The sequence below is a fragment of the Helianthus annuus genome, chromosome 16, assembly GCF_002127325.2.
Source record: "Helianthus annuus cultivar XRQ/B chromosome 16, HanXRQr2.0-SUNRISE, whole genome shotgun sequence".
NCBI classification, from domain to species: Eukaryota; Viridiplantae; Streptophyta; class Magnoliopsida; order Asterales; family Asteraceae; genus Helianthus; species Helianthus annuus.
In genome coordinates, this window is record NC_035448.2 from 2,657,105 (window position 1) to 2,667,578 (window position 10,474).

A 10,474-nucleotide genomic window follows, 5' to 3' on the forward strand; every position below is an offset into this window, starting at 1 on the left:
CTTTGCATGCTATTTGCTTTTTGTTTGCATGATAGTTTATGGTTATTAGTGTAGGGTCTAGGGTTTAAATCAGCTATTACAATGGATATTTTGATCACAACAAATTATAAAATATAATGTACGCTGTTAGACTATCTGTAATGCTTTCACGCCCACCGCCACATAAGCCCAAAAGGGCGTGAAACAACGCGGGTGGGTGGGATGAGTCACGAGTGTGGGGCAATGTGGCTGGTGAAACTACTCCTAACTAAGTAACAACGTGGGTGGGTGGGACGAGTCACGAGTGTGGGGCAATGCAACTGGTGAAACTACTCCTAACTATGTAATAGTAAAGTGACAACCTGAATAGTAGTTTTTTACCTTTTTAGTGAAACAATAATGAATGGAATTTTCATTTCACAAGGTTAGACTTTGTTAGGATTACTTAATAACAAATCACATGTTCGAAGTAATTAAATTTTATATATAAAGGACAAACTAATTTACATATATAGGAGAAGTTTGTATTTTTATAAACAGTTTGCTCAAACAAGAATCTCTATAAAAAAAAATATTGTAGTAAGAAACTAATTTGGTAGCCTCTTAATGACCATTCAGATGCTATCTCTTAATGGTTTAAAACCTCTGAATGAATAAGAGGTAACCTCAAGTCTGAATGGTTAAGAGGTAACCTCTGAATGGTAAATCATCACATGTCACATTCTTCTACATTCTCATTGGTAAAATTCTTAATGGTTTCATTAAGAGGTAGTCTCTTAATGACCATTCAGAGGCTACCAAACAGCCCCTAAGGTAATTTAGTCATTTGGTCAATAGACTTCCTTAATGACTTGGTGGTTCATACTTTTAAAAAAGAGTTAAATGTCATTTTAGTCTATTGCCAGTTTAGTTCCAATGTTTCATTTTTCGCTTGTGGATCCAAAAAGGTTTCATTGTTGTCATTTTAGTCCACTAGGTTAACTTCATCCATTTTTTTTTTGTTAACGAGAAGGGCAATTCGTTCATTTAATTTGGCCGAATTGCCTTCTAGTTAACAGAATTACATAAAAAAAATACCGAATTGCCCTTCTCGTTAACAGAAAAAATGGATAAACTTAACCCAGTGGACTAAAATGGTAACAGTGAAACCTTTTTCACCCACATGCGAAAAATAAAACCTTTAAACTAAACTGGCAAAATGACCCAAACCAAACATCAAACAATCATATAAGTGATTCACTAATCAAAGTAAACAAACAAACACAGTAAATGATTTTATAATCTGAATACAAAGATTGATGATGCCCACAATGCAAAAACAAAGATTGATGATGGTTACACTACAATCGGTTCCGGTAACAACTCTGGCGGGGCTCCACCGCTAGCATTCAAAACCGTCACGTTACCGTCAGAATCAACATCCACAATTACCGAATCGCCCTCCTTTATCTCGCGTGCAAGCATCTTTTCCGCCATACTATCCTCCAAAAGCCGCATTATCGCTCTCCTTAACGGCCTCGCACCATAACTAGGGTTATACCCTTCTTCAACCACTCTATCCCTAAATCTCTCCGTCACCTGAAGTTCGATTTCTTTACCCTTTAACCGTTCGAATACTTCCTTCAACATTATATCGGCTATTTCTTTGACTTCCAGTTTAGTCAACTGTCTAAACACTATCATATCATCCAATCGGTTTAAAAACTCCGGGCGGAAATACTGTTTAAGTTCTTCCGTAACTAAGCTTTTAATTCGGTTGTAACTGCTATCTTTCTCGTCGTAATCGAGGTCGAATCCGATTCTCCTTCCACCTTTTTCGATCACGCTACTTCCGACGTTTGATGTCATGATCAAAAGTGTGTTCTTAAAGTCAACGGTTCGACCTTTGCTATCGGTCAACCGTCCATCTTCGAGAATCTGAAGCATCATGTTGAACACATCGGGGTGAGCCTTTTCGATTTCGTCGAATAGGACGAGAGTGTACGGGCGGCGACGGACCGCCTCGGTTAACTGACCACCTTCGGTGTAACCTACGTAACCGGGTGGTGAACCGATGAGTTTCGAGACGGTGTGTCGTTCCATGAACTCACTCATGTCGAGTCGAATCATGGCTTCTTCAGACCCAAAATAGTACGTGGCTAGTGATTTTGCGAGTTCGGATTTCCCGACACCCGTGGGTCCGGAGAATATGAAACTGGCTATGGGACGGTTAGGGTTCTTGAGACCGACACGGGCTCGGCGGATGGCTCGGCTAATGGCTTTGACCGCTTCATCTTGACCGATGATTCGCGTGTGAAGGGTGTCTTCCATTTTGAGAAGACGGTCTGACTCATCGCTGTTGACTTTTTCGACGGGTATTCCGGTCCATGTGGAGACGATATGTTGAATGTCGGCTTCTGTCACTGTGGGACCCTCATCACCCGCTTCACTCTCGGCTTTACTCATCTCCTTGTTTTTATCGATTAGAGTCGATATTTGAAGCTTGAGATCCATCTCTTTATCTCTAAGCTCACCTGCCTGTTCCAAAGTCAAAGTCAAAGTCAATGAAGTCAAACCTGTAACGAAACGTTCCATAACATTGAGTTAATGAACGGAGAAATTACCTTTTCAAAGTCTTGACCACGAACAGCTTCGTTTTTCTCTTTCGTAATCTGTCTAAGCTCTTTCTCTAGCTCTTTAGCTTCCTCAGGTAACTATTTCAGACACCAGAAACTAGGGGTGAGCAGAAAACCGAAAAAAACCAATTTAACCGAACCGAAAAAACCAATTTAACCGAAAAAAAAAACCGAAAATAAATGAACCCAAAAAACAGAAGGTTCAGTTACGGTTTTGCCTTTTATAAAACCGAAAAAAACCGAACCAAATAACCTAAAAATCATTTTTAAATTTTTTAATATATTGATTATTGATTAAGGAAAATTCTAATTTTTATTCTTAAAAGTTAAGTATTTATAATGAGAACATTAATATGTTTATTTATCATTGAAACACTTTATCTATTGCCTACAAAAAACAACAAAATTTAACATAAAAATTAGAGTAAATTACCTTTTGAGTCCTTGTGTTTTAGTCGTTTTGACCAGTTGAGTTCAAAATCAAAAAGTTTAACGCCCTGAGTCCCTAACCACTCATTTTATAACGTTTTGAGTCCCTGTGTTTGAGTGCTTTTAACCACTTGAGTCCAAAATAAAAAGTACAAGTGTTATAGATAATAGATTGGACTCGAAACGTTTTAAAATGAGTAGTTAGAGACTCAGGGCGTTAAACTTTTTGATTTTGGACTCAAGTGGTTAAAACCACTAGAACACAGGGACTCAAAAAGTAATTTACTCTAAAAATTAAATGACTTTCAAAGTACTATAAAAGAAAACGTCTTTATAAAATTTTAAAGAAACATTACAATAGAATAGAAGGTTAGGTTTATTAGAACAATACTAATTAAAAAGATTAAATATATTAATTAAATGTAAACATCTAAGAAAGATTTTTGAAATTTGGATTATAATTTATATTTTTGAATCTTATGTAATTTGTTCCAAAAACCGAAAAAAATGAACCGAACCGTTGCTAAAACCGAAACCGGGCGGTTTTCAGAAACTGACAACCCGACTTTCGGTTACGGTTTCGGTTTTACCCAAAAACCGAACCAAACCGTGCACACCCCTACTAGAAACACTCAGTTAGCCAATGAAAAATCAATTACAAAGGCGGCAATTTCGTTTAACTTCAAACAAGAAACAATAGACAAAAAAATAACAAATAAACAAACCTGTGCATGACGAAGTCTAACACGAGATCCAGCTTCATCAATCAAATCGATCGCTTTATCAGGAAGAAAACGATCACTTATATATTGATGTGACAACTCAGCAGCAGCAACTACCGCATCATCAGTGTAACGAAGCTTATGATGAATTTCGTATCTTTCTCTAAGCCCTCTTAAGATTTGTATTGCTTCTTCAACAGAAGGCTCGGGCACTTTGACGGGTTGAAACCGTCTCTCTAATGCCGGATCTTTTTCAATATGCTTTCGGTATTCATCAAGTGTTGTAGCCCCAATGCACTGTCACAAAACACACACCAATTAAATAACTTTTTAAAAAGAGTTAAATGCCATTTTAGTCCCTGTGGTTTGGGCCATTTTGCCAGTTTAGTCCAAAGGTTTCATTTTTAACCTGTGGGTCCAAAAAGGTTTCACAGTTGCCATTTTAGTCCACTGGGTTAGCTTCATCCGTTTTTTCTGTTAACGAGAAGGCCAATTCGGTCATTTTATATGGCTGAATTGCCCTTTTAGTTAACAGAATTACATACAAAATGACCAAATTGGCCTTCTCGTTAACAGAAAAAACGGATGAAGTTAACCCAGTGGACTAAAATGGCAACTGTGAAACCTTTTTAGACCCACAGGTTAAAAATGAAACCTTTGGACTAAACTGGCAAAATGGCCCAAACCACAGGGACTAAAATGGCATTTAACTCTTTTTAAAATAAAACAAACATATGACAGGTTATTAATTACGGGAATAATAATAATAGTATTATCGGTTACCTGTAATTCACCTCTAGCAAGAGCGGGTTTTAATATATTTGCAGCGTCAATAGCTCCTTCTGCTGCTCCGGCTCCAATAAGAGTGTGAACTTCATCGATAAAAAGAATTATATCGTCACTTTGTTTTATTTCTTCCATTAGCTTTTTTAGTCGTTCTTCAAACTCCCCTCGATATTTTGTGCCGGCAACAAGAAGACCCATATCTAGAGTTATCACCTGTATATATTAAAAAAACAAAAAAAAAAAAACAATTTAAATGTTTTCAATAACAAACACACAACCCCTTATAACCAACTACATGAATATAAGTCATGATAGGTAACGATATTATCGGTGATATTGACCGATATTTGACCAATATTTCCGATATTTGACCAATATAATAGGGTGTGCAGAATTCGTTTCGAATTCGAAAAATTCGAAATTCGTTTAAATTCGATTCGATTATCAAGAATTCGTTTCGATTATAAGAATTCGAATTCGATTCAATTCGACATAAGTAAATCGAATACGAATCGAATACGAATTTATAATTTCAAATTTGATTCGATTCGAAATTCGAATAAAAATCACATTTTTATTTATTATTTTTATATATAATACATATATAACTTTTATTAGGCTACACTATAAATTATTTTCAAATTTTTTTTCCAAGTATTAAAATTACCAATTACCAAATCCACTACATGGCCCATAACTAAAATCTAAGTAACAAATCTATCAATAGATATCTAAGTGTAAAAATATTAACTTGTAATGTGGAGTGGTTATTCCCGACTTCTCGTTTTGAATTTTAGACTTGTGGTACTTCATTTGGAACTTTTTAATGTGATATCGTGTTTTATGGCTGCTTTAAAATTTATGTTTCATTTTGAAAGTTTTTTACATGTTTTAAAGAATCTGAATTAAATCGAATATATTCGAATTCGAATTTTTAATCGAATACGAATCGAATACGAATTGGGTTTTTTTATTCGAATACGAATTCGAATAGAATTCGGTAGGTTTTAATCGAATTCGAATCGAATACGAATTCAAGTAAAAATAAAAATTATTCGAACAATTCGATTCGAATAATTCGAAAATTCGATATTCGATTCGATGAACACCCCTACAATATATCACCGATATTCCCTATATCTTTCTTCTTAGTTATATCATACGTCTTTCTTAGATATTCCCAATATTTGCGCCTTGGGTGCGCCTAGCGCCTTTAATAACTATGGACTCACCTTCTTCCCCTCGATGGTTTCGGGGACATCACCGTTCGCAATCCTTTGCGCAAGACCTTCTGCAATGGCTGTCTTCCCGACACCGGGCTCCCCAATCAGGCACGGATTATTCTTTGTTCGGCGTCCCAAAATCTGAGTGACCCGTTCGATTTGCGGCTGCCTTCCAACCACCGGATCCAACTTACCCTAAAAAGAAGAAAAAAAAACGAAGACTTTAATGAAAATAAAAAGAAAATTCACCGAAATAAACCATTCGGAAACCTACCTCCTCGGCTAGCTTCGTTAAGTTCGTTCCGTATTCCTCGAGTGTTGGCATCTTGCTTCCGGAGGTACCACCTCCGACACCTGCACCGACAGCTTCGGCACTCTCACCAACCATTCGAATCACCTATTCATGAATTTGAAAAAGAAATTATTAGATTAAAAAAATTAAAAAAAAATATAAAAAAAGGAGTAAGACTTTGAAAAAAGAATTTAGGCTTGCCTGAGTGCGAATGTTACTAGGATCAGCTCCTAAATTCTCCAGAACACGAGCCGCAACACCGTCACCTTCTCGAAGCAAACCGAGTAGCAGATGCTCCGATCCAATATAGTTGTGACCTAAAATATTTACATAACAAGATTAAATAGGTGCTATTGAAGAGAAATTTAAAAAATAATAATAAGAGTTAATTACTGTTTTCGTCCCTGTGGTTTGTCAAAAATCACTATTTCAGTCCATTAGTTTAAAATTTGCGATTTCAGTCCCTGTGGTTTCACTTTCGTAACCATTTCAGTCCACCTCGTAACCATTTCAGTCTCTGTACTAACAGAATAAATGGATTGAAATGGTTACGAAAGTGAAACCACAGGGGCTGAAATGGTTACGAAAGTGAAACCACAGGGACTGAAATCGCAACTTTTAAACTAATGGACTGAAATAGTGATTTTTGACAAACCACAGGGACGAAAACAGTAATTAACTCTAATAATAATAATAATAATAATAATAATAATAATAATAATAATAATAATAATAATAATACCAAGTTGGCGGGCTTCCTCTAAAGAGAGCTCTAAAACGCGTTTCGCTCGAGGAGTAAACGGGATCTCAACAGCAACAAACCCGCTACCCCTACCAATAATTTTCTCAACTTCTACACGCGCATCTTTTAAATTAATCCCCAAAGATTTCAAAACCTTAGCAGCAATACCAGTTCCCTCACCAATAAGCCCGAGTAATATTTGCTCGGTGCCAACAAAATTGTGACCCAAACGACGTGCTTCCTCTTGTGCAAGCATAATTACTTTTATAGCCTTTTCTGTAAACCGCTCGAACATAGCTTTTGGAACAATACGGGTGGCCCGTTTTGATCGAAAAGACGTTGCCAAAGAAACCTTAGAGTGGAAATCTTGGCCCGTTTTGTTCATAATGTTGTCTAAAGCGTTGGACCCACGCAACCCTGAAAAGGTTCGCATTCTCATGGGAGGTGCGTATGAGCATGACATCATTTTCACCATTCTTTTAGCCTTCCCGGTTCCGTTTCTATGAAGCTTTCGTTCATGGTCAACCGAAGGAAAACAAGCAGCGTGAATTAACGACCCAGCCATGGCTGCAACCAAGATAAATGATTAGTCATACAGTTTCACAAGGTACCTTGCGTAAAAAGTTTAAAAGACCACGAACAAGCATGCGAATCATATGTATTTCTATAAACTTCATGATCTTTACATGTCGGGTACATAAAGCTGCAAAAGATCCACCTCTATTTCACATATACAGAACTATAGTAAGCTTGTAAATAAGTAAAGAAGAAGATAACCGAGCCAAAAAAAGAATCACGAGAAACAACGTATTTGTTTGTGTTTTTATTACCAGCTAAAGTTCTTTACATGGAACTTAAATGTCTTTCTTGAACCAGTCAATTCATAACTTGCTTTTACAAAGCGAGAATTAACACACCGCTTTTCACAGGCGAGGCGCAAGGCGTTTATACTTTATACATATTTTTAGCTATGCAGTTAATGCGGTAAAATATCAGATATCGGTAAAGGACCGATATTTGAAATATAGGTTATCTCGGTGAGATATCGGTGGGATATCGGTAATTTTAATATAATGCATAATTTATATATATAGCAACTTAACACCGATAATTCAGTTATATATCAGTGATATATCGGTTATATCGGTCAAATATCGGTCAATATCGCCGATAATATCGGTACCGATATTTTGACCGATATTTGACACCGATATTTTACTAAGGGACCGATATAACCGATATATCACTGATATCTCACCGATATTAACTGCATAGATTTTTAGCATCTCCAACCAACCCATAAATTACCTATAAACAAGCTATGTATGTGATATGACATATAAATTCCCTAAGCGTACAACCTAAGATCATGTGTAGTGGTAATGCCCCCACCCTTGGGCGTTTTGCGCCATGTGGCAGCCCAGTCAGCAATGGGGCATTATGGGGCGTTTTCTAAAATGAGTGTAGTGGAGATGTGGGGCATTATGTTAAAAGAGGTGTCATAAAATTAAATAAAAAAAACCATCAAAAATCTTATTGGACAAAGAAAAAGAAGATCAAGGGTGATTGGCCAAAAGTAATGAACCAACGCGTTGAAAATAAAACGCCAAAAGTAATGAACCAACGCGTTGAAAATAAAACGGCAAAACCATTTTTTGTCAAAAAAACGCCCGGGGGGGGGGGCATATGTGGGCGTGGATTAGGCAAAAAAACGCCTGAATCTCGCCCCACTACGGATGGTCTAAAAACCTACATATACAACATTCAGCTGCGCCTTATGTAGCAACAAGCATGGACCCTTGCCTCAAGCTGCACCTTTTTAAAACCTAGATTCAAATCACTTGCTACACATTTTCTAAAAAATGCTCAGAAACACAATACTTTCTTTCGAAAAGTTGATCCGTAAAGACGGTAATGGCGAAAAGATTATACTGTAAAGTCAAACAGGAAGTCAATCACAACTTACAAGCTCACCATATAACTAAAACAACAGCTAATCACTACATAAAGATGCTCCAAATTACTTCCATTTAGGGGTGCAAACGAGCCGAGCCGAGCCCGAGCTCGACCAGGCTCGAGCTCGAGCTCGATTAACTTATGAGAGCTCGGGCTCGAGCTCGGCTTGATTCGAGCTTTGTTTTCAAAGCTCGAGCTCGGCTCGTTTGTATTTTCTCAAGCTCGAGCTCGGCTCGGGCTCGGCTCGTTTATTTTCTATTAATTAGTATATTAAATAAAAATAATATAAATAATAGACATTTTAAGCTTGCAAGCTCGATAAGTGAAGCTCGGGCTCGGGCTCGTTTACTAAATAAGCTTATTTTTAGGTTCGATGTCAGCTTGTAAACAAGTTTACATAAGCTCGGCTCGACTCGGCTCGTTTACACTAAGGCTCAATAAAGCTCGACGAGCCTAACGAGCTTCACATGCGAGGCTCGAGCTCGGGCTCGTTAAGCAAACGAGCTTTGTTTTTAGGCTCAAGCTCGGCTCGGGCTTGATAAGGCTCGACTCGTTTCGAGCTTTTTCTCGAGCCGATCTCGAGTAGCTCGCGAGCCGCTCGGCTCGTTTGCACCCCTACTTCCATTAAACCATCACATAAACAATAAACAAACAATTAATAAAAAAAAAAAAAAAAAAAACTTTCTTTTTCTACAAGAAATCAAGAAAAGCTATAACTTTTTCAACGAACAAAAAGAAACGATACAGCATACGTCACAATGAAACCGTAACTACACAAATGCATATGTAAATATGTAGCAAATGAGAATTAGGTCAAACAACTTCATTTCGAATCAGATAAAAGATATTGAAGAGAACAATGAAGTGGTGAATAGTTTACCGGAGGATTAGAGGTGGATATGAGTGAAGTTTGTTTAGGGTTTTGAAGGGGTTTTATGAAGAAGATGATGTAGCCGCCAGTCTATGGGATGATAAGGTGCACCTTCGTGTACAGAAAGAAAGTTGCACCGGCCGATTTGACTCTCGTTTGGTTGGTGAGTTTTTATTTTTTTTTATATATTTTTGTTTGCTAAACCCTAACTTTGTAATCTCCACGTTTTTTTGGCTTATTTTTAAAATATAAGTTTTTATAATTATTATTTATCTTATTGTCTTTATTGATGAGTTGATAGTTATTTCCAATTCAATGTTGGATTTGAATTGAGTCAGAAGTTTAACGTTAATCTGTTTGGTATGAGATAATGGAGTGAATGAGCAAATGGAATGGAAAACGGAATAAAATTGATTATTCTATTCCATTGTTATGTTTGGTTACTCATATGTGAAATGAATGAATCACTACTTTGCACAATTTGATAAACAAAAAAAGATGAAATAACGAAACACAATTATATAGAATATAATTGCCTCAATAATAATAATAATATGGTATAAAATAATAATAAAAGTATTGATATTAATATTATTAATAATATTAATATAAATAATAATAATAATAATATACTTCTTTTCATTCTTTGAAGGAATAAAAAAACACTTCCTTATCATGGAATGAAAATTGTTGTATTTGAAGGAGTTAGGTAGCGTTTGGTACGAAGGAATAGAAGGCGGAATGGAATGGATCATTCTATTGGAATGGAGAGATACATGTTTGGTTGTCAAGTGGTAATGGAATGGAGCATTCCACAAGGAATGTAAACTTTCCAAATATAATAATTTTCATTCCTTGG

At 36.5% G+C, this 10,474-nt stretch overlaps 1 protein-coding gene across 1 annotated transcript; it reads right to left on the reverse strand.

Annotated features, from left to right (window-relative positions):
- Window positions 1–1,185: 1,185 nt before the first annotated feature.
- LOC110915500 (ATP-dependent Clp protease ATP-binding subunit ClpA homolog CD4B, chloroplastic) lies at window positions 1,186–9,833 on the reverse strand. The gene is made up of 9 exons (XM_022160214.2): window positions 9,625–9,833; window positions 6,789–7,355; window positions 6,248–6,363; window positions 6,029–6,151; window positions 5,764–5,949; window positions 4,529–4,744; window positions 3,749–4,042; window positions 2,583–2,672; window positions 1,186–2,496 (listed from the first exon to the last, which is right to left on the reverse strand). The coding sequence occupies exons 2-9, from the start codon at window positions 7,351–7,353 to the stop codon at window positions 1,315–1,317; spliced, it is 2,772 nt and encodes a 923-aa protein (XP_022015906.1). The 5' UTR covers window positions 7,354–7,355; window positions 9,625–9,833; the 3' UTR covers window positions 1,186–1,314.
- Between the last annotated feature and the right edge of the window lie 641 nt (window positions 9,834–10,474).